General features: G+C 39.8%; 1 protein-coding gene across 6 annotated transcripts in view; it reads right to left on the reverse strand.

Moving 5' to 3' along the window:
• Positions 1–24,119, reverse strand: part of CLASP1 (cytoplasmic linker associated protein 1) — a 298,327-nt gene that overhangs the window by 97,106 nt on the left and 177,102 nt on the right. For 3 of the 6 annotated variants that reach the window (XM_023185194.2, XM_023185197.2, XM_026456077.1), the window contains exons 11-20: positions 23,327–23,419; positions 22,192–22,337; positions 21,041–21,176; positions 19,850–19,920; positions 13,721–13,780; positions 12,848–12,925; positions 10,901–11,068; positions 10,308–10,357; positions 9,374–9,544; positions 7,506–7,553 (exon numbers count right to left, since the gene is read on the reverse strand). In XM_023185194.2, coding sequence (XP_023040962.2) covers positions 7,506–7,553; positions 9,374–9,544; positions 10,308–10,357; positions 10,901–11,068; positions 12,848–12,925; positions 13,721–13,780; positions 19,850–19,920; positions 21,041–21,176; positions 22,192–22,337; positions 23,327–23,419 — 1,021 coding nt within the window. The remainder of the gene's footprint in view (positions 1–7,505; positions 7,554–9,373; positions 9,545–10,307; positions 10,358–10,900; positions 11,069–12,847; positions 12,926–13,720; positions 13,781–19,849; positions 19,921–21,040; positions 21,177–22,191; positions 22,338–23,326; positions 23,420–24,119) is intronic. The other 3 variants (XM_031936404.1, XM_026456078.1, XM_023185195.2) reach the window with 1 other exon arrangement.

The following is a 24,119-nucleotide window of genomic DNA, read 5'->3' on the forward strand; positions in this document are numbered from 1 at the left end:
ACAAGTATCTGGGGCTACAGGTGTGCACCATTGTGCCTGGTTAACTGTAAAAAAAATTTTTTTGGTAGAGATGGGGTCTCACTATATTGCCCAGGCTCAAGCAATCCTCCTGCCTTGGCCTCCAAAATTCCTAAGATTACAGGTGTGAGTTACTGTGCCCAACCAGTTTTTGATTTTAATAATTTATTATATTTTCATTTCTAGAAGTTCCATTTGTTCTTTTTCAAAATCTGCTTGGTCATTCTTCACAGCCTCTTACTCCCTTTCTAAAATTTCACTTTATTTCTTTAACTGTTAAGACAATGAAATGATTACTCTTCTTGGAAATTTATGGGAATTCTTTAAGATCTAGATTAAAGCTGAATTACTCCAAAGAAGATCTCTGATTTTGTTTGTGTCCTGTGGACAGAAGTAATCTACAGTCAATTTAAAATTATTTATCTATTTGGGTTTTTCAGACTACAAAGGTAATGTAAATTCTGACCAGAATCCTGCATCAAGATTTTGGTTGTGCATTCTCGAGGGAGATTACTTTCCCCCTTCTAACCAGTACCAGAGTTAAGATGGGCAAATTTCTCCACTGCTCTTTTCAGTTTAGTAAAGTTAACTTTCTGTTCACCAATGACGATGCAGGTCTTAAGTGGGCTTGGGCTTTCTGTCCTTTCTGTCCTGCACAATCATCACATCAAATGCCCAAGGACCCCAGGGTTTAGAGTGACGGCCAGCATTAGCCCTGACATACCAAGGCTCCTGCCATGCTTAGGTTTGAAGCTGTGTGGATTCACTGCTTTTACTCTAGAACAGTAATATATTCTCAATTGGGAGGATTATTCTGGCTACTAAGTTGTATATATCCTTAAAAAATACAAGTTTATTATTTCTTTTAAACACTTATTTTACATTTTGTAACAGATCCTTTTTTTTTTTTTGAGACGGAGTCTCGCTTTGTCGCCCAGCCTGGAGTGCAGTGGCGCAATCTCGGCTCACTGCAAGCTCTGCCTCCCAGGTTTACGCCATTCTCCTGCCTCAGCCTCCCGAGTAGCTGGGACTACAGGAGCCCGCCATCTCGCCCGGCTAGTTTTTTGTATTTTTTAGTAGAGACGGGGTTTCACCGTGTAGGCCAGGATGGTCTCGATCTCCTGACCTGGTGATCCACCCATCTCGGCCTCCCAAAGTACTGGGATTACAGGCTTGAGCCACCTCACCCGGCCTGTAACAGATCCTTAAGTCCTTAAGGGTACATTCTGTTTTTATTCTTTTTCTCTGCTGCCTCTTACTCATAATGGATATAACTCAGCATATGAACTCTTATTTCGCTGATTTCCATCTGCAGGAAACCCAAGGAATTAGATTTGACAGCAGCTTCCTCTACAGAAGTTTAATGTTTGGTCCTAGCAGGCACCCTTGGGGGCTATAAACACAAACTACTTTAATTCATTAGCTTGGAGTCTTCCAAACACCACACGTGAAGTAAATTTAAAACCACAACTTGTGTCAGTAGAGAGCTCAGTTACAAATGATGAGAAAAGATTAGGGTTTTTTTTTCCCCCTTCTGTCTAAGGCAAAGTCAAGAGAGACATCATATCAATTTGAAGATAAAGAGGATTTTTTGGGTTGTTTTGTTTTTCTCACTTGTCCACCTTGTCATGGATGTATAACCCCTTGTCAATGCTGGCTTAATGCCAACTCTCAATCCTCACCTGGGGTCAGCTCAAGGTCTTGTGACCTGTGTGTCTAGCTATTCACATCAATAACTGAGCCCTCGGGGACAGCCTTAAAAATCACTTCAAGCTTGTCACTCCAGTCTGTGATCCTCTCGGTTTTGAACATTTTCTTACTTTTTTGGAAACACAGCTATGCAGCTTAAAGGGCCTCTGTTGTATAAAACTCAGATATATATTTTATAGGAAGAGGTGTCTTTTGTTTCATTTCGTTTTCAGTCTATTGATTTGGTAATATTACTATGAGTACCTGTGTATGTTTTTAAAAGATGATATAAAATGCTCTGTGGTAATTAGGGGAAAAAAGTTTCAATAAATGAAACAAGCAGGCTGGGCGCAGTGGCTCACGCCTGCAATTCCAGCACTTTGGGAGGCCAAGGCAGGAGGGTCACTTGATTCCAGGAGTTTGAGACCAGCCTGGGCAACATGGCGAAATCCTATCTCTACAAAAAAACACAAAAAATTAGCAGGGCACGGTGTTGCACACCTGTAGTCCCAGCAACTTTGAAGGCTGAGGTGGGAGGATCACTTGAGCCTGGGAAGTCGAGGCTGCAGTGAGCCATGATCATGCCATTGTACTCTAGCTTAGGTGACAGGGTGAGACCCTATCTCAAAATACAGATAAACAAATAAAAATAAAGCAACAAATGGTAAAAATATACTTCAGTTCTGTATTATGATCTATTAAGTAACAGAGACAAGTAGATAGATGTGAAGGAAGAAAAAAAGTCAGCACAAGTAACAGAAAAAAAAAAAAAAAGAGGTCAGGAACTGTACGGCAAAAAGAATTTTGGAGGGAGGGATGAACAAGATACACACCAACAAACAAACCTAACCAGAGCAAAGCCAGACTCAGAGGAAAACAAAGACTTGTAAGAGGAGCGCAAAGCCTTAGACTTTTTCTTTTTTTTTTTAATCAGTGTTGACCAGGTTGGCCTCGAACGTGTAGCCTTGCCTCCTCAAGCGCCAGGGCAACCCGCCTGAGCCACAGTGGCTCCCAAAGCCTTCAATTTTCATGCAATAAAGAAAGATCATTCATCTCATGACTTTTAAATACTGCTCCTAAGGATTCTTTTTCACTCACATTGCCATTCCTTCTAGAAAAGACTCCAAACCGGGAGAAATTCAGCCTGTGTACCAAGTGTAGTTTGTGGGCCTGGTTTCCCTATTTCCTTGTTAGGCAAATGAAAAACCACTAAATAGCTTCATGTCACTAGGGTTTTCCTGTTCTCTACATGTTGCAAATTTTTCAGCAAATTCCCAGATTACAGATTATAAAATTAAAAGGTCTTCAAAGTACATCTCCGTTCTCATCACACTGGGACGTGTTGGCATACCTATCTGTTGTACACTTCACTGTGTGGGGGCATAATTAAACCAGCCTTTACTCATACACTGACATCTTTCATAGAACCAAAACCGAGGAACTCGATCATTTCTAAATTTCGCTACCTATGACTATTCTCCCCAAAAGAATAATGTCCTGCCAGGCACGGTGGCTCACACCTGTAATCCCAGCACTTTGGGAGGTTGAGGCAGGAGGATGACTTGAGCCCAGGAGTTTAAGACCAGACTAGGCAACATAGGGAGATCCCATCTGTACAAAAGAATTAAAACATTAGCCAGGCAGGTGTGGTGGTGCACGCCTGTAATCCCAGCTCCCCACCACTGATGGGCAGGGTAGGGAGCTGAGGCAGGAGGATCACTTGAGCCTGGCAGGTCAAGGGTGCAGCGAACTGTGATAGCACCACTGCACTCCAGAGCCTGGGTGACAGATGAGACCCTGCCTTAAAAAAAAAAAAATTCCTTCATATTTTAAAAATTTAAAAGAGGCTTAACACCCTTTTACTTCAATATATACACATGCGTACTTTTTCCATTGTATAAAAAGACCAATTACCTAAAATTCAGTTCTTGGATAATTTTTTACATTTTATTTCCCAGTAAAACTGTACTAAAATCTAAGTTCTTTTTCCTGAAGACAAGGCTATATGGTTTTTATTGTGTAATCTTAATTAAAATCACCGAAAGTTAAGTTGATATGGCTTTTGACAACATTTTAATAAACATGATTATTCCCCAAAACAAACAATGGTTGTCAGTCCCACAGGCCATTCCAAGCACTGTAACTTTTCATTTAAAGTTCCTTATTTGGGGAAAAATATGAACGCTTTTCCTAAGCATAATAGCTTTTTTAAAAAGTATGAGAATGCATTCATTTACCATATGACAATCTAATCATAAACTTCCTCATGTGCAACACAAAAAACATTGTTCCCCTCATCAAAATCTCCAAAATTACTGAACATAATATACTGAAGACAATAACCTAGAAATAAACTTTCATCCAAAAGTTGAGTTTTTTGTTCTTTACAAAAAGTATTTTTCTAATTAGCCATAAGTGTTAGGATTCCTTGATGTGGACAATGAATAGCTCCTAAGGAATATGTATTTTTCTCAATTACTATAGCAATAAAATTGCCAATAAACTCAAATGTACTGCCTAAATTTCTTTTTTTTGAGGCGAAGTCTTGCTCCGTTGCCCAGGCTGGAGTGCGGTGGCATGATCTCCACTCACTGCAACCTCCGCCTCCTGGGTTCAAGCAATTCTCCTGTTTCAGCCTTTTGATTTGTTTTGTTTTGAGACAGAGTCTGGCTCTGTCTCCTAGGCTGGAGTGCAGTGGCATAATCCCGTCTCACTGCAAGCTCCGCCTCCGGGGTTCACGTCATTCTCCTGCCTCAGCCTCCCTAGTAGCTGGGACTACAGGCGCCCACCACCATGCCTGGCTTATTTTTTGTATTTTTAGTAGAGACAGGGTTTCACCGTGTTAGTCAGGATGGTCTCGATCTCCTGACCTTGTGATTCACCCGCCTCGGCCTCCCAAAGTGCTGGAATTACAGGCATGAGCCACTGTGCCTGGCCTGTTTCAGCCTTTTGAGTAGCTGGGACTAGAGGCGCATGCCACCACATCTGGCTAATTTTTGTATTTGTAGTAGAGACTGGGTTTCACCATGTTGGTCAAGCTGGTCTCGAACTCCTGACCTCAGGTGATCCGTCTGCTTGACCTCCGAAACTGCTGGATTACAGGGGTGAGCCACTGCACCCATCCTGTAAATTTTTAATTTAGAGCATACAACTGTTTTAAAATCATCTTGTCTCATAAGCTAGATTATAAAATATTTAAGAGACTTATTAATAAATTTTTAAAAGGCCCGTAATGGTTCCAAAAATGCAGGTGGAAAACTCATATTGAAAAGGCACCAAGTGACATTTCCTGTAGACTTTACCTAAAAAACCACTGTGGCTTTTCTAAACAGAACAGGCTCTCTCAGTCTCACTGCTGAAACCAACAGAACAATGACAACCTAGAAGTGTTCAAACTCACAGGTCTTTCCAGGCTTTGACTAGCCAGGTGTTGCCACAGCCTGTGCAGCCCCTGTACACAAACACTGACACTCCCTGTGCTTCTTCAGCAAGGGTCTCTATTGTCGGAGTCTGAGCTCTCTATAAAAGCAATTTCTCCCAGCAGAAGGAAAACCAGAGAGTTAGTCTCCCGTACAATAACTGAGAGGGCAATTCCGACCTTACTCAGGACTGTGGAACTGATGGAAAAAAAAAAAAAGGTTAAAAATCCTAGGGCTGGGTGGAACAACAGGCTGATTTCAATTCTGTTACATAGGCATAGAAATCAGGACATTCTGGAAAAACATATAATTTCCCAAGTAATGTCTTTGCTTTCCATTTCATCTACATTATTCTCTTCCATTCTCCTTCTCCCCTCCCAGCAAGGCTGAGAAAACGCTCAGGATTGTTTCTTTGGGGAGGAGAAACATAAAATTACCCATATCAGCTTAAGAAACAAAGAAAATTATCAACCAGCTTTTCAATCACACCAGCCTCTGCCTTCTGCTGTCAGACATGACGTGCTCATCAGGACAGAGGTTTCTTGTCTTTATTTTAATTCTGGAAATTTTTTGTTTTACAAACTTGTCCAACCCTAAGAACCACCAATGAGGCTGAGTAGAAATTCAGATTCTCTGGTTCCTTCCAAACTTAATCAGCATCTTCAGGGGGAAGGAGCTAAGAGTATATTTTTAGTAAGTATCCAAGTAATTCTCACGATGTGATAAATTTAAGAAAGACTGATCTTGGGACCATGTTCACCTTTAAAAAAAATTCCATTCCTATCTTTCCTTTATGAGTCTCTTAGAAAGTAACACATGGATTAAAGGAACTGAGCTGCACACAGCAAGCTAAACCCAGCCAACTTTGCATGCTAGCCCTTTAGGGCGACTAAATAATATACGAAAATCAACTCGCTCTTCCTAATTGTTAAGTAATTATCCTGAAGGCTGGTGGGTCTAAGCCTCTATTTAGGCAGAGACTGTTCCTCTAAATTTCAATTACTTTAAGCATTATCATGCGTTCCATCTAGCAAAGGAATAATGTTGTCTTATATGCACTTATCAAAAACCTGCAGAGACTAAAACAACTATGTCTAAAATTCTAAAGGTAATACAAAAATAGGAAGAGCTTCTTGAGAATGGCATAAAAAAGAAAATACAGTGGATTTGGATATGCCTATTTTTATTTCAGCATTGTTATATCCTCGGTGTGTAGTACAGAACACGGCACATGGAAGGCATTTAATACATGGTTGATGAGGGGATGAATGAGAGTAAATAAATGAATGGGGCGTGTGTCCGTGAGACAAATAAAAAATAGCATCATGTAAGTCAGTAGTACCTTTAGAGGAGAGAAAAAAATTTTTTTTTAAATTTCTTTAAATTACCTGTTAGAAAACGTTTACCAGCCTTTAGTCTGAATAATTGACATTGAAATTTACTTTCAAAACAGGAAAGGCAAATCCTGAGAGGCCCACAAAAGCACAAAAGGAAAGAAAAGGAAACAAAAGCTAAGGTAGTGCTTCAGGAGTAATAAAACCCAAGACAGGCAGTCCATGAGGACAGCAGCACACAGTGTGACATTGACGCTCCTCCCCCGAGTGTGGACTCAGCATGAAAAACCACGCACAGCATACTTTAGTGCTGAAATTCACAAGAACAAAGACTGAACAAGAAAGGGAAGGAGAACTCAGGTAGAGGCAGGGCAAAAACCCAATGGAGACAGAATGAAAAGAGAGGAGGAGGAAGAGCGTGCAACATCTCATGCAGGGACCTTGGTGAGGACAAGTGGGTACTGGGCAACACTCGGTGAGAACAGAGGACCAGAGAAAGTGAGACACACCTCAATCACAGAAACAAACCGCTTACCCTCCGCTTTAGTGGTAGTACCATCTTTAAGCAAATTAAAAAACAAGGGAAGGGATAACAGGGAACAGTTAGTAACATTCAAAAAATTAAAAAGCCAAATGTTATTAGCTACTAAAAAAGCAAAAGTACAATTTAAAACAAAATTAAAAGGGAAACAAGTTCAACAGCAAAGCAGAGTCTGAAGCAAGTAAGTGTGCCTTGTATTGAAATTAGCTTGACACAGCATAATGGTTTTTTTGCCTTTGGAAAATAAAACACAGAAGGGCAGCCCAGGGTAGTGCCACAGTTGAAAGAAAGATTGGTTTTTGTTTTAGCCAACTCTAATCCTCTTAAGAGTTCCTTTTTCTTGGAAGAAAGTACCAGCAGAACAGGGCAGAGAGGAGGAACTAGAAGATAAAATACTGAAGAGTTACCCAAAGGGCAGAGCCAAGTAAGAAGCTCAGAGAAGCTTGCTCTAGCAATGCCTATCCCAACTACACGTCCAGCAGCGAAAGCTGTCGAGCATGGTACCTGAGTCCAGGCCTATGTACTCCATGTCTTCCCTCATGTGTCTGGACTCTAGAAGTTTGGAAAAGGATCATCAGCTTTAATGCTACACTTTTGCAAAGATGTCATGTGTCAACCTAAGTAGCAACTGTAACAAATTCTCACTAGGATTGTGTTATATTTCAATTTTTTGGTGTTTTTGTTTGGGGATAAAATAAGGGAAATTGAGGTAGAATTCTCAGGAAACAGAGAATTTGAATACTCCAGTCTCGTTCTTTGAAGAGGTTAATACTTGACTGAAAACTTACCATCAGTGCTTCTGAAGGGTCAGTTCCATACTATCATACCAAAAGATGTGAGGGCTTTTACTAGCACTGGGGGAAGTCTATACCAGTCATATTCAAACACTCCAAATACAGACAGAAAAACAAAAATACTGAGTAAAATGGCTGATTTTTACTCACTTTTTCCAGCAATGAAACAAACACTAATTACAAATACTAAAGGTGGATCTAATATACTGAAGCATAGGTAAGTACTGAAAAACTAAACTAAAATTAACAGAACTAATTCAGTGTAGGAGGGAAGAGTTGTTACTTCTCCTTTTCTCAATGGTTACATATAGACAATATTCCTACATAATGTTGGAATAGTTAAAACCATTTAAAAAAGAGAGTTCTTAATGACGTTGTTTCTTCTCAATTGTCATGTGTGTATGAGGTATTTCCATAAAAACAAGACTGACTGAGTCGATGTTCCAGAACACGTGTCTTTCAAATTAATAATGTTCCTATCACAATCACACTTTCTTCCACCTTACAGGGCAATAGTTTATAAAGAACCTTTATATAATTTTGTTTTGCCTCATATAGGTGGCTACTATTACAAGTAATCTGCAGGTATGGAAAATAGACTTACAGATTCCATGGCCTGCTCCAGGTCACAGACCCTAAAATCTTCTCTGGATGCTATTTGTTCACTGTGCTTCCGATGTTGAAAACATTTTCCGAACATTAGTTTTAGAACTGACTCCGGAATTTGTTTGAAAGCTACATGAGTAACTCCACCTCAGTATTTCAGGAAGTTTAAATTTTGTTCATTTCCATAAAATCTAAACTAGAACCAATCCAGCTAAGTCCTTAGATTTTGGCTTTGAATGAATTAGCTCTTACAAAAACAAAACGAAACAAACAATTAGCCTGACACTTAGTACGTGTTAAGCATTTGCTGAAAAATATGAATAGCTGATTTGTCACTATGTGAGATAGTAAAAATTTTGAAAGGAATTTTTTAAAAACTTTTTTGGGCAATCCTCAGAAGGCATGCTCCTCCCAAGGTGACACATGGAAGGACAACACTCATTTGCACAGACATGATTATGCTGATTCATGAGCTCATCACATTCCTTCAGATTCCTCCTGCCACTCCCCACAACCCAATCCGATGATCCCTGCCAACTCTGGTTATATTCTCAAATTGAGAAATACCTAACTACACTACCTTTGGTGAATCCCTCACTGAACCTGCTGGCTCTGCTTCCACCAGTGTCAGAGGGGGAAAAAACTTAGCTTTGACAATATGGGAGGTGGCTGGGCTTGCCATGGAGGAGGAGGAAGAGTTGAGGAAACGATGTGCTCAGTGCCACCCACCCTCTGAGCACGCATGTACTGTGTACTTACTCATCACTAAAACGGATGATGCACCAAAGAAAAGGATACTCAACAAGGGTAGCTGGCTGATCAGCAGCAAGTGCACAAAGCTACTTAGATTTAAATAGTAGCCCTGCCACAGTGAGACTTGCCTCAATCATGGGTTTTTGCATTTTGCTAAGAGGCAAGAGTCATCTCTTGCAGAGCAGTGCAGGAGGGAAAGGGTGACAGTGGTGTGGTTACCTAAGGATGCATATGACCCTGGAGGCAAAGCCGCTGCAGAGCTGAAAGGCGTCGTGCCCGCAGATGAGGAGACTTTGGATTTGGCACTGGCTGCTGCGTTCACATCAATATCACTTCGAGATCGCTGGAGGGACCCAGTCGTTGACACAGATTTGGTACTAACTGTAGAAGCTTTAGTGATAAAGGAGGAAATATGAATAAGGACTACATAGAATTTTGAAAATACACTGCTAAAATTTGATGTTGTTTTGCTTTCCTGAAAACAAATACCATGTTTTAACAAATGTTGGAGCATAAAAAACTGACCAACAGTTTTTCCTGGTCCCAGAAGAGAGTTCAATGCTGAAGGGAAACTAAAAGTGACCTCAACTGTAATGTATTAATTACATTTGTTTTCTTGTAATTGAAGACTATAAACCCCAAAGAAATGGACCATGTTTCTGCTTGCTATGAAGAAGTGAGATAAGGAAAAAATGCTCACGTCTATGGAGTCTCCTCATGAAATGACATAACTGTGCCACGCCCTCTTACCTAGACACCCTCCTCTTTCTGGAACATGCCACTCTCCCACCACTAACCACCACCACACTGCTGCTGCTGCTCCAAATGCCACCAAGATGTCTTCACTGTCTCATCAAAGGATCAGAGACAGGAGGTGCAGTTTGTGGCAGTGTCAACATGCAGGGGAGGTGGGGAGAAAAGGTAACAGAGCTCCATTCCTAAGTCACCCCGTCAATGTTGTCCTCAGCAGCAAGTGGCCCTGACAACGCGGAGCTCTGCTGGAGAGTCAGAGCTGGGCAGAGCAGGCTACATTCAAGCCTACGAAGGAACTGAGAGCAGGCTGCCAGCCTCCCGTGCCTGGGCAGCCTCTCACAGCTGCAAGTACAGACCACCAGAGCCGAGAACAGGCCTTCTCCGCGGCTGTCAGTCTCACCTCTAGATGTGGTACTTCCAGTAGGACTTCTTTTGGCAGACAGTGGACGACTAAAAGTAAAGATGTATATTATTTATTACATGTACTTTATCCGAATTAATACAAATACAAACTACAACAGGAAATTATTACAATGAAGAATTATTTCAAACCCAGAGAGTGAAACAGTCACTACAGACAGAAATTAGAAACACAGAACACAGAGCAGAGCTGACAATATATTAAGTCACAGAGTTTGAATGCCCTCCATTTCCAAACTTGTCTCCAGGTTCACACTTACATCCCCTGAGAAGACTCTCTCTGAAGCACTGGTGTGTATAGTTCACACTACTCCATAATTCACTTATGTTATTCTAAAACTGTATTCTAGGACTGCCATATAAATTTAACTGAAAAACAGTATAGTAGAGACCAAAGCAACCTATTTCCTACCACTCCGTGGTGGTATCTTACTTTGCACCAGGATCTACCTGAAGTAAGGGGGTGTTGTAACAAGCACACGTGTAAAAACATAGCTAGAATTTGTGCTTTCATGCGACAAACTTTTAAACACAAATTCTCACATGAATGATAAGCAAAGATGAATCCCTTACTTCAGACTCTCTTGAGAGCTGGAAGACGAGCGGTCTGACTGAGGCAGAGACACTATGCTGTCTGAGTTCTTCAGGTGGGACTGCAGGGCCTTCTGGTAGGAGGACTCCAAGGTGTGGTATAAGTGCTCTGCTTCTCTGCTGAAGTGACTGTGGAAACCCCAGTAACATCTGGAGGAAACACACAAAATCCTGGTCTAATCCAAGGATCCAAACAGGTCTTTTGCTGAACTCTGGAGTACACCACAGAGGATTTTCAAGGACTGGAAGCCTCAGTTTAGCTGCTAATAGTAGCAGGAGGAGAGGGTGAACAAAGGAGACCTGGTACGAATCCCGGCCTCACAATTTTACTGTCTTTTAGACAATGGGCAAGTCACTTACCCTCTCTCAACATCAGCCTCATTTATAACATGGGAATTAAAGGGTCTAACTTGCAAAACTGGGGAATCTTAGGGAAGGTGCAGCTAAACATCTAGGACTATACCTAGAACACAGGACAGGCTCATTAAAATGGCAGCTATTATAAATTCAATTATACATCTCTTGATATAAAGTATTTAAAACTGCCTTAGGTAACATGTGCAAAAGAAAAATTTTAAAATGTTCAGAGCTACTTGAAATCCGTATCACATTATGACTAAAGACCAAGAAAAAATGGGCTGGGGATGGGAAGGGTCCAATACAAGGATAAAAACAGCATAAACAGATCATTAACAAATCCTTTCCTAATAGTTTTTAGCAATGACTAATTATGTCACTTATTTTGGTAGAAACTAGCCAAGAAAAAATTGGCACGAACACTTCATAGTTATAATAAGCTCAGAAACAAGTGAAATATAATTTAACTGTGAAGGCAGTCAAAGAGCAACAAGTACTAGATCAGGATGTATCAATGCAGCTAAGTAAAACCATAATGTTGCAGATTAGATTTTAGCATGTATCAATTAGGAGAGTTGGTCAACTATGAGAGTAAATTCAAAAAAAAATCACAGATGCAACATTGGCAGCAGTTATCAATGCACTGCCCAAGAGAGAATGAATGTCTTAATATCAAACTTCTGGTATTTACAGTCACAGTAGCAGAAATTATTTCCAAGGCTGGACGCAGAGGCTCACACCTGTAATCCCAGCACTTTGGGAGGCCAAGGCGGGCAGATCATGAGATCAGGAGATTGAGACCATCCTGGCTAACATGGTGAAACCATGACTCTACTAAAAATACAAAAACTTAGCCAGGTGTGGTGGCGGGCACCTATAGTCCCAGCTACTCGAGAGGCTGAGGTAGGAGAATGGCGAGAACCCAGGAGGCAGAGCTTGCAGTGAGCCGAGATTGTGTCACTGCACTCCAGCCTGGGTGACAAAGTGAGACTCCATCTCAAAAAAAAAATTTTTCCAAGGAGGTAACAAATAGAGAGGCCATACCCACATGATTGGAGGAAACAGTCCTAATGGCAAAAGTACCTCATTTCGAGACAGAAACAGCAAGTTATCACTGTGATAATCCCAGGCATTAGGTCAATTCAACTCCCCTTAATATGATTCGTACCAAGGAATCACAGAAGCTTGCAAAGAAGTGACTGCAGGGAGAGAATTCCCCGTGGCCACGATTTTTCATGGTAAATCGTTAAAGCAGCTTTGGATTACAATATGGCTTAATGAATAAATGAATACATTGAGCATGTATACAAGTGCCTTCCAGAGCTGTTATAATTTGTGATGAATGTAAAAATGAGCATTCTTTTGTCTCCCTCAGTCCTGTTTATTCACAAGGTTGAGTGATGTTATAAAAAAAGACAGAAATATTCCAAAATGGCCTATTGAGGGTCATGTTTAAAATTCATGGTTAACAAATATGTTCAAGTAACTTAAGTTTTTAATAAGGCAATCCATATAATTCATGTGAAATACAGAAGAAGTTAATTTAAAAAGTGGTGTACAATAAAAACTTACTTTCTGGCTTCTATTCTTGCTTCGGAATCAGCATCATGTATTCCCTTCTTTATTGTTTCAGCTAATACTGATATGTGTCTAGATATTTAGAAAAGAAAGCAGTAACAATCATAAATGTATGGTTTAATGCGCAAGAAACCAGGTGGGAGAAATAACTTCCAAATGGCAACATGGAGCTGGGAGTCTCTGTGCCGAGGCTGGTCAATTCCCAGGTGGCTGGGCAAAGCAGAGCACTCCAAAGTCCTTTCATTTTCAACCCTGCCCCAACACCTGAGCTCCACTCCAACCCACCCATACCCAAAGACTTTCATAGCTCTATTCTCTTGTGGGATGTTTATTAAAAAACAAAAGCTGATTTTTTAAAATTTGCACTTATAGCTCAATCTTTTAGGAACCCCAAAAACAAAATCTTGTGTTTTTCATATCAGAACTAGTTTCTATGGAAATTGTGAGATAATGAAATATTGAATAGGCTGTCTACACCAAATACAGAGGGAGAAAAAGAAAACTTTCAAATGAGTGAAATTCCTTGAAGGACCTAACAGCTGCAACTTGTCTACTAACAGCAACTTTAAACAGTCACCTCATGGGAACTGAAGGGGATGTCAAGCAGCAGGGCCAGAGTCAGTAAGAGTTTATACTGCTCTGCAGCTGTCAGAATGCACATGGACATAGTAGTATTTCAACCAGTGAAATTCACTAAAAGTGTCTGCGAATATTATGTGACCAACATCAGTAAAACAGCAGACGTAGTCATGAAAACAAACGCATCTATTCCTCCATTCTTACAGAAAGCCAGCTGGGCCACTCACCAAAGCATTCACTCTCAAGATTCAATTCAGAGGGAAAAATGGTTTCAAATCAGATGCTCACCGTTCTAGTGAATGTGTCTGCCATTCTTGTAAAAGCAAATCTAAAAATTCGAAACAGCGCCTAAAAAGTATTAAGAAATACACAACTTAATATATATTTTAGTGAAAATGAAACAGCATTTTTCTTAAGTGACCCAATACTGCTTTTTATAATTAGTAAATTTCTTCTGATTTTTATGATTAGAAAAACGGAACATAAAGAATGAATCAGAACTGACTAAAAACCAAAGCAAATGAAAGTAATGAAGCACCTACCGGTACCACAGGGACACAGGGACAGGATCCAAGTGTTTCTCCCCAATCAGAAGCTTGCACTTCATGGCAACATCACTAAAAGGACTTACCACTGTCATTTGTTTTTATACTATCCTAAGTAATATGTTAATAGAAAATGTACACATGCACAGAAGATCAACAAACATGACAGAATCAGGTCTTTGCATTAATTTCAGAAAATGCTTTGCACAAAAAAAGTTAAAAGTACCTTGAGAAACTAAGTGCTCTCTATATTTTCACGCTAAGAAGGCCCTAAGTAGTGCTTACAATGGATTTTCTCCAACTACTGTGCTTTCCTCTGACCAACCTTTCAGCATTCTTCTTTAAGCCTTTTCACTTTTATGATTTTTCTTGGTCTGATTTGTGCACAAAAACAATTTAGATTACATCACCACTTCAGGTTCTACCTCTACAAAATTTTCTTTTTCTGGCTGGGCACAGAGGCTCATGCCTGTAATTCCAGCGCTTTGGGAGGCCAAGGTGGGCGGATCACTTGAGGTCAGGAGTTCAAGACCAGCCTGGCCAACATGGTGAAACCCCGTCTCTACTAAAAATACAAAAATTAGCCAGGCATGGTGGCGGGCACCTGTAATCCCAGCTACTTGGGAGGCTGAGACAGGAGAATCACTTGAACCCGGGAGGTAGAGGTTGCAGTGAGCCGAGATCGTGTCACTGCACTCCAGCCTGGGCAACAGAGCAAAACTCTGTCAAATAAACAAACAAACAAATAAATAAAATTTTCTTTTTCCTAAGTCTAGCATTTCTAGTTTTGTATGAATAAATCCTAATAGTCCTAGGAACCCATTCAAGAACACACAAATCAGAAGTAAAATCTTTCTCTAAAGAAATGACCAGTCTTTCTTTCCTACAATCTTCCCAATTCACAACTTATAATCCATACACAATCATTCAATACATCAAGGCTGGGAGCAGCAGCTCATGTCTGTAATCCCAGCACTTTGGGAGGGCAAGACAGGAGGATCACTTGAAGCCAGGCGTTTGAGACCAGCCTAGGCAACAAAGCGAGACATCTCTCCACAAAAAAATTTTTTTTTTTTTTTTTAATTAGTTGGGCCAGGTGCGGTGGTTCATGCCTGTAATCCCAGCACTTTGGGAGGCTGAGGTGGGCGGATCATGAGGTCAGGAGATCAAGACCATCCTGGCTGACACAGTGAAACCCCATCTCTACTAAAAATACAAAAAATTAGCCAGGCGTGGTGGCGGGCACCTATAGTCCCAGCTACTCAGGAGGCTGAGGCAGGCGAGTGGCATGAACCCAGGAGGCGGAGCTTGCAGTGAGCCGAGATTGCACCACTGCACTCCAGCCTGGGTGACAGAGCGAGACTCTGCCTCAAAAAAAAAAAAAAAAAAAAAAAAAATTAGTTGGGCATGGCGGCATGCACTAATAAAGCCCTAGCTATTTAGGAAGCTGAGGTGGGTGGATTGCTTGGGCCCAGAAGTTTGAGACTGCAGTGAACTATGATTGCACCACTGCATTCCAGTTTAGGCAACCAAGTCAGACCCTGTTTCAAAAATAAATAAATAAAAATAATTATTTACTAACCCTTTACCGTATGTCAGATGCTGGAGATCCAATGATAACCAAGACACAGCCCACAGAACAAAAGAGACAGTCACATTGCTAGAATGCAAGGGGCTCCAGCAGCTCACAGGAGAGCCATGCAGCTTGGTCCTAGGGCTGGCAGTGGTGGGGCCAGAGGGGTAGAGCAAGTCTTTTCGAAGGAAAAGACACCAACTACACACACACCCATTCCTCACCATCACCTTCCCTATTCCTGCCCCAATCTAGACCACGTTTATTCTACTTTCACCTTTTTGCCTGTGGCATTTCCCAGTCTGGGTTTTTCTTGGCTCTTTACTGCACTTATTCCTACTCATCTTTCAAAATGTGGCTCATTTTTAACCCATCTATGAAGCTTCTTGGGAAAACATCAGCAAGCTTTAATCACTGCTGTATCTGAACTCCTAATTCCACAATATATATGATAATGTCAGAGTGTGTGCAATCCATTTGTTACCAATTCTACAAAGCCAAGCTAAGTACAGGCTGTATATGTAACAGAAGGTGCACTGCTTTGCTTACACTGCACTCTTAAGCTCTCTCTCCCTTTCTGAGGGCAGAGGGCAGAGGGACTGGGCAAGATGGTCCCTATTACTTCTCTCAGCATTAAGACATACAGTTCTGACTGACGTCCACTGGCTAAATACAGAAACAACAATCTGAGTGTGTGGTTCAGAAATTGGTGAGGGTGGCGGCATTTCTATTGTCACAATGACTGTGGGATGTTACTCATATTTAGTGTCAAAGGCCAGAAATGCTAAATGTTATGAAGTGAATTTTATCTCCCCGCCCCACCAAATTAATATGTTGAAGCCCTTACTCTCAATGTGATGGTTATTTGGAGATGGGACCTTTGGGAAGTGATGAGGTTTAGATGAGGCATGATAATGGGGCCCTCATTATGAGATTAGTGTCCTTATAGGAAGAGATAACAGGTAGCTTGCTCTCTCCTCCCTCCCACCCTGCTCTCCCTCTCTCCCATGTGAGGACACAGGAGAACACTGGTCTACAGGCCAGGATGAGAGTCCTCACCAGAATCTGACCTTGCTGGCATGCTGATTTTGAACTTCCAGCCTCTAGGCCAAGGGTGTCCAATCTTTTGGCTTCTCTGGGCCACCGTGAAAGAATAATAATTGCCTTGGGCCACAAATAAAATACACTAACACTAATGATAGCAGATGAGCTTTAAAAAAATCTCATAATGTTTTAAGAAAGTTTACGAATTTGTGTTGGGCATTCAAAGTTGTCCTGGGCTGCACAGTTGGACAAGCTTGCCCTAGACTGTGAGAAATAAATCTGCTGTTCAAGCCATCCAGTCTGTAGTATTTTATAATGGCAGCCCAAGATGATGAATCCCCATCCTGCAACGTTCCACAACAAAGATCTGTGTCATCTTATTGGAGAAATTTTGCCTTACGCAAGGAAAAACACATTCTGAATTTCTCTTGGAAACCTAACAATAGCGAAATGTAAACAACAGCAAGATGAAAATAACAGCCACAGCTGCAACAAATTAAGCTTTCACTAAATGTTTTACCTAATGACTGAATCCTCCAAACCTTATAGAGGGGTACCCTTATACCTAATGAGTCAGAAGAGTAAGTGGGAGAGGAATGTTTCAACTGATGCTGGTCAGGTTCTGAAGTTCACCATCATCCCTCTGGTGTGCTGACTTTACATTCTCGTCTCTAGGGGGAGCTGAAGCTGCTCCATGCTAACCCCAGGAGAAGCTGAACCCTAGGTCAAGGGTAGACTGCATTCCCCGAGGGTACACACTTGAGTCACACAGTATGGAGTTACTTTTTTTTCAGTGGAAGGTATAAATTTCTTTTTTCATGATTTTAGATAGCTGGATTATTCCTCTTTTCTCTTTTTGTCTTTCATGTAGCTATTAATGAGATGGATCTAAAACCAACTACTAGGTATATATCCCAAGAAAATGCAGTCAGTATGAAGAGATATCTGAGCTCTCATGATTATTGCAAGACTATTCACAATAGCCAAGATAGGGAATCCACCTAAGTATCCATCAACAGATGAGGAGATAAAGATAATGCAGCATACATACACAACAGAATCTACTCCGTCTCAACAACAACAACAAAATAAAGCTTGTCATTTAAGACAACACAGATAAACCTGGAAAATATTATCTTAAAAGAAATAGCCAGGCATACAAAGACAAGTACCGCATGATCTCACTTATGTGTGGAGGAATCCAAAACGGTTGACTCAGGCTTGGTGCAATGGCTCACACCTGCAATCCCAGCACTTTGGAGGTTGAGGCCAGCCTGGGCAACATGGTGAGACCTTATCTCTATAAAAAATTTAAAAATTAGCTGGGGGTGTGGTGGCACACACCTATGGTCTCAGCTACTTGGGAGACGGAGGCGGGAGGATCACTTGAGCCCAGAAATAGAGATTGCAGTGAGCCATGAGTGTGCCACTGCACTCTAGCCTGGGTGATGGAGTGAAGCACCACCTCTAAAGCAAATAAAGTTGGACTTATAGAAGCAGAAAGTAGAATGGTGGTTCCCAGAGGCTGGGGGTTGGGAGACCGGGGAGATGTAAGTATGCAAAATGCCAGGTAGATATGAGTAAGTTCAAGAGATCGATTGTACTTCATAGTGATGGTGACTATAGTTAGTAACAACATATTATATACTTTAAAATTGCTGAGAGATTTCAAGTGTTCTCACCACAAAAAAGTAAGTATGTGAGGTGATACACGTTAAAGAGCTTGATTTAACCATTCCAGAATGCATACATATTATCAACACAGCATGTTGTACACCATAAGTCTTCACAATTTTTACTTGCCAATTAAAAAAATAAAGGTTGGGCATGGTGGCTCACATCTATAATCCCAGCACTTTGGGAGATCAAGGTGGGAAGACTGCTTGAGCCCAGGAGTTCGAGATCATCCTTGGGCAACAGAATGAGACCCTCATCTCTAAAAACAGTAAAAAAAAAAAAAAAAAAGATTAGTGGGCCATGGTAGTGTGTGCCTGTAGTCCCAGCTACTTGGAAGCCCAGGAGCTTGAGGTTACAGTGTGCTGCACTCCAGCCCAGGTGAAAGAAAGAAAAGAAAGGAAAGCAATAAAGGAAGAAAGGCAAGAAAGGAAGGAAGGAAAGGAAAAAGGAAAGAAAAGGAAAAGAAGGGAAAGAAAAAGAAAAGGGGAAGGGAACAAAAGGGAAGGGAAGAAAAAGAAAGAAAATTTTTAAAAAGGCAGTCTGTGGCCAATTTGTTAAAAATAATAAAATAAATTTTAAAACGACAAATACAGAGCTGCTGCATGCTTAAGAGGGTCTTGTACCCATAGAAACCCAGCAGGATCAACATGACACCCCAGAGAAAAAGGCAAACAGCTGGCAAAGGTCATCTGGGCTCTAAATCTTAGAGTGAAGGATTCTTTCACAGGGCCAGAATCAAGACACACAGCTAAGGGAATGGGGCCAAGAGGCTGCCCAAGCCTGCCAGCAATTATCCTATAAGACTCCCAATACCGTCTACTGGAAAAGCTTTAGTGGTATTCATGAATTCCCTGAAAACCTACACAAAACTATTCTGTACATTTACTACTTGCTGGAAAGAGGGTCCATAGATTTTAATAGACTCTTAAAACACTCAAGAATCACAGGTCTGAGCTAAAATAACACAGTCTTTACTCCTCACACGTAGTTTAGGGCAGCTCACCAGGACACATAAGACAGGGACTTGGGAACAAACCCCTAGCTAGTTACCCAGGTTGCATTTGCCTGTGTCTTCTGGATATATCTCCCACAACTGCACAGAACTAAGTAATGGTGAAGATTCAGAATCCCAGAAATCGCTAAACAGAAGATGCAAACAACACATACCTTTCAAATATGAAACTACTGCCATTGATGTTTATGGTATTTTTTTCTTGCATGCAGTTACTGCCTTTACTCAGGGAACAGGGCAGACCAATGACAAAGGTAGGAGGATTATCACAGGAAAAAAATGTACAGGGGGTCCTCTCCCCTTCTCCTTCTGCCACTAGCCCCCAAACTCACTCTCTCTCACACAGACACATACACACACACATACATAGAAACATAATAGAGGCTGTCCACATTCATTTCCCAAAATATTTACATCTTGATTCTTCAACTCAAAGTCATTTATTGCAGTGATTTTAAGTAATACTAAGCATTTTAAACATGAAATTTTATCCATGGAAGGAAATTTGGAATTTGTTTTGATTTTTAAACAATTTAAATACAATGAGAAAACCCTTTAAAATTTACCTTCTAACAGCGACAGACTTAGAGGTACAGTTGCTTGTTATGACAGGTATTAACCTAGGGATGTGTGTGTGCTGTGAAGAACAACAAAAAACAGAGGTGAACACTTGCAAATACAAAAGTAAAACAAAATTAAAAGAATCGCTTCCTCACTAATCTACTTATATAGCACATATACATTCAGATTAGAATGTCAGTGAGTTTTAAAAGAAAAAAGAATTCACAGGATATTGTCAAAAGCCATTAGAAAATTTAGAGTTAAGAAGAGGCAACATGATGACATGAAGGTAAGCCTAAAACAATCATTAGTATGAGGTCTAAATTAGCTCAGCTGTAGAGATCTGAGTGGGATTGAAAGGAGTCATCAGACCAATATATTTTGATACTGTTTCAACGGAAATGTCCAATAATGACCTTGGGTTTAACAGTTAAAGTAGGCAGTGCAAGTAAGAACAGTAAGAACTAATAATACAAAGTAAATAACCAAAATAATCAAGAATATTCTGGATAGACTTTAGACAACATCATCAAGCCTCAAAGCTTCAAGAGCTGCTTCTGGGCAAAAATGACTTGAAAGTGGAAGGGAGGTAATGTGGAAAACCGTTTTAAACCTTTGTGAACTACTAGATTTTGTTAAAAACTTGTGTATAAATTACTTGGATAATTATTTAAATTTGAACAAATAAGTGCCTAGAAAATCTAACCAAAGAGAATATTTTGTTTCTGTGCTTATGTGCAATTAATTAAACTTTTGGGTGAACAGCAAAACCACAAGAACCAATACCTAAAATGGAAGGACTGGGATTAAGGAGGTTAAGACTAAGAGTAATATCTAAGTAACAAGAATACAATATAATCTCAGAAGCAGACACCAGATGTTCAAAGATTTTAAACCAATAGTGAGCTAACAATCAATACCTCGTTAACTTTATAACACATCCATAATTCACATTATGGATTATAAAAAGCTCACATGCCACAATTAAGTAGGGAGAAAAGATGATATATATATATATATATATATATTAGATATATATATATATATATTAGATATATATATATATAATTCCAATATAATTATGCTAATAAATTTAGTTACTCAATATAATTATGTTAAAAAAAATGCCCCTAACATTTATCAACCATTGGTATTTACCACTTGCTTATTTCATGTGTGGCCTATAACATACTTACCCGAATAATTAACCTAACAGCTACAACACCAGACGTGGCCATAATTTTGGCACTGTTTGGAATTAAATTAAAGATAGTTGGCATAATGGCTTCAGCTCCATGGTCAAACTTATTCCCCAGAACTGATGACAGATGCCTAAAACAAGAAATGGATACTGGACTGTAGTTACTTTTCTTAGAAACAGTGAAGCACATAAACCATTTAACATCTAGAGCCTTCATTTAAAGTTATCTAGAAAGGACAAGGGTCTAAGATTGCCGATTTGCATGTTGAGAACTTGGCAAATAGTTCTTAGCCCAAAAGTGTTTCTTTGTTTTTTGTTTTTGTTTTTGTTTTTTTAATTTCCAACTAGTCTTTGTGGAGCTTTTTGTTTTCTAGAGGCAGGATCTCACTATGTTGCCCACGTTGAACTTGAACTCCTGGGCTCATGTAATCCTCCCACTTTGGCTTTCCAAGTAGAAGGAACTCCAGGCACATACCAGCCCACCTGCCCCAACTAGTCTGAAAATAGGAAACAAACTGATGATATATTAATAAAACACAAATACGAAAAAGCACCCTTGGCTCCTTTTTTGTATTTTTTCTTTTATCTTAACATAAAATATTCAGGCTTCAAAATCTGACTGCAGCCAAAACTTTAAACAGCTGCAATGCCTCCTCTTGCTGCTGCTGCTTTGATATTCTGATATACATTCTAACACAAAGTTTTATTAGCTTTGATCACTAGTACACATATAGCTAGAATAAAATTTTACTGCAGTAAATGCCTTTAACTTTATAACTACAGTACTCTTCTAGGAACAAACATTCTGATAACCACACTATTGCCTGCCAGCAAAAATCAATGAAAAATCAGAGAAACAGGATTTTATAGAGTTTCATCTTTCCATATTAATAACTGCTTCAAAGTTTGAAATAAAGGCTTCAGAGCTATATCACTGAATAAAATAAAATTTAAAATCTGTCACACTTCACATAATTGAGCAAAAAGTATTGTAAAACCACTGACAGAAGTGTTAACTGGAATGGGTCTTGGAGACTAGTCAGAAGTCACATTAAAGAGACCCAGCTCACATGTTCAAGGAGACATCTCTGAAGCTCTGTGGTGACACTATTTTATGGTGAGAATATGGAGCGTCGCAGTCCTTACCCCAACGTGATACAAGCCTCCCGCACTACCTGAGACCGCAGATCCTTAGCAGAGAGTTTAAAGGCTCCATCCAAAAGACGCAAATGTTGAAAGAAGTTATCATACTCAGCGGCACCAGCCAAAAGTAAAGATCTAATCTTTTTTAGCTGATGGAATAGAGAAAATTCAGAAAAACAGAAAACAATTCTAACACAGAATATACAAAACAGAAACCACCAAATACAAAAGAGATAATTGTTAAAGTTCAACTGTTTAGAAAGCTTTCCCGAGAGAATTCAGCCAGTTAAATATTAGCTAATACAATAAACAAATCTACATATCACAAATAAGACTAAATACTTTTTAACTGGAGTATTTGTGGCACATATATTGTAATTTCTGCAAAAAAAGTTTTACATTTGAAATATCTTAAAGTATTTATAGATCCTACAACACTAATGATAAATAATTAAAAACTTTTGGCTTGTGAAAAGCCCCTCCTAAGCTTACCTCCCCCTACACCCCACTTCAACTGCCATTTATTTAATGAACCAAAGGAAGAAGCATTCCTACCTGAACCATTGTCCTCCACTGAACCATTAACTGGCTGGTCTGAATTTAAAATACAATATAATGGCAATGGTACCATTCCAGTATACCATTATACCAAGAATGGTTCCCTTCTTGCCAGCCAACCAGTAGAAAATAGCCTTCTCAGATCAGACACACCCTCGCTTTAACTTCCCATTAATCCGCTTTTAAAAATAAAGGAGACACAACTTTCTAGCAAGCGATATGAAGAAAGAAAAGAATATTGGAGGACATACACTAAAACTACCACAAAAAAGCCACTTTAAAGGCAAACAATCACAGAATGAAATTTCTGCTAAGGTGACAATGGAGGCTGTCACCATACACTCCACAGTTAGGTCTTTGTTAAAAGACTAGATGATTCATAAAGGTTTAAGTTGGTGTGTTTCCAAAATAAAAATAAAAGGAGATACTCTACTAAAAGGGTGAAGTGTAAATACGATAATTTGTACTTAAAATATATACTATTTAAAATTCATTAGAGTTGTGCCCTGATTTCATAATAAAGTATGAGATATTTAAATACATCTTATGAAAATATAATCCCATGAAGTCAACAGCTTACAGCGTTTACTCTCTGCTCCCAATCATGCTTGTCATCAGACAGTATTTCCCTAATTTTGTTTATGGATTCCTCAAGGTCTCGGCTGGAATAAATCTGTAAGCAAAATTAATTTACAATCAATATAAAAACATGCAGAATAAACAGATTACTTCTTAATTACATGAAGTCAAGACCATTTAGTAAAATAAATTATTTAATTTTTAAGAAACACCTATGAGAAAATATCTGCAGAGTTTTGTCTATAATGAGGATCCTTCTCACTATAAATGTGTACCCACAAGATTTGCTGTCATATGTGAATAACCCTGCCTCAAACGTAGCTTTACTATAAACTTAACAGATGATTTCATGTACAAAGAGAAACAAGCCTAACGGGAAAGAGTCAGGGATGCCTAAGTCATTTCTTACTCTTAGTGTTATTTATAACATGACACTATAACTATAATTTTAAAGACTTTCAAATCTACTTTCTCATTTATCTCCACATCTTACTTAGAAAACAGGTAGGGTATAGGTTATACTCAATCTTGATGTATGCTGGGAAGGTCAGGTCAAGTACTTAAGGATGAACCTGAACCCGAGATTGTTTTATTGTTTTGTTTTTTTTAAGAGACTGGGTCTCACTCTGTCGCCCAGGATGGAGTGCAGTGGCGCAATCTCAGCTCACGACGAACTCCACCTCCCGGGTTCAAGGGAGCCTCCCAGCTCACTCTCCTGAGCAGCTAGAACTACAGGCATATGCCACCACAGATGATTTTTGTATCTTTTGTACAGATGAGGTTTCATCATGTTG

Source organism: Piliocolobus tephrosceles, chromosome 11 (assembly GCF_002776525.5).
Source record: "Piliocolobus tephrosceles isolate RC106 chromosome 11, ASM277652v3, whole genome shotgun sequence".
NCBI classification, from domain to species: Eukaryota; Metazoa; Chordata; class Mammalia; order Primates; family Cercopithecidae; genus Piliocolobus; species Piliocolobus tephrosceles.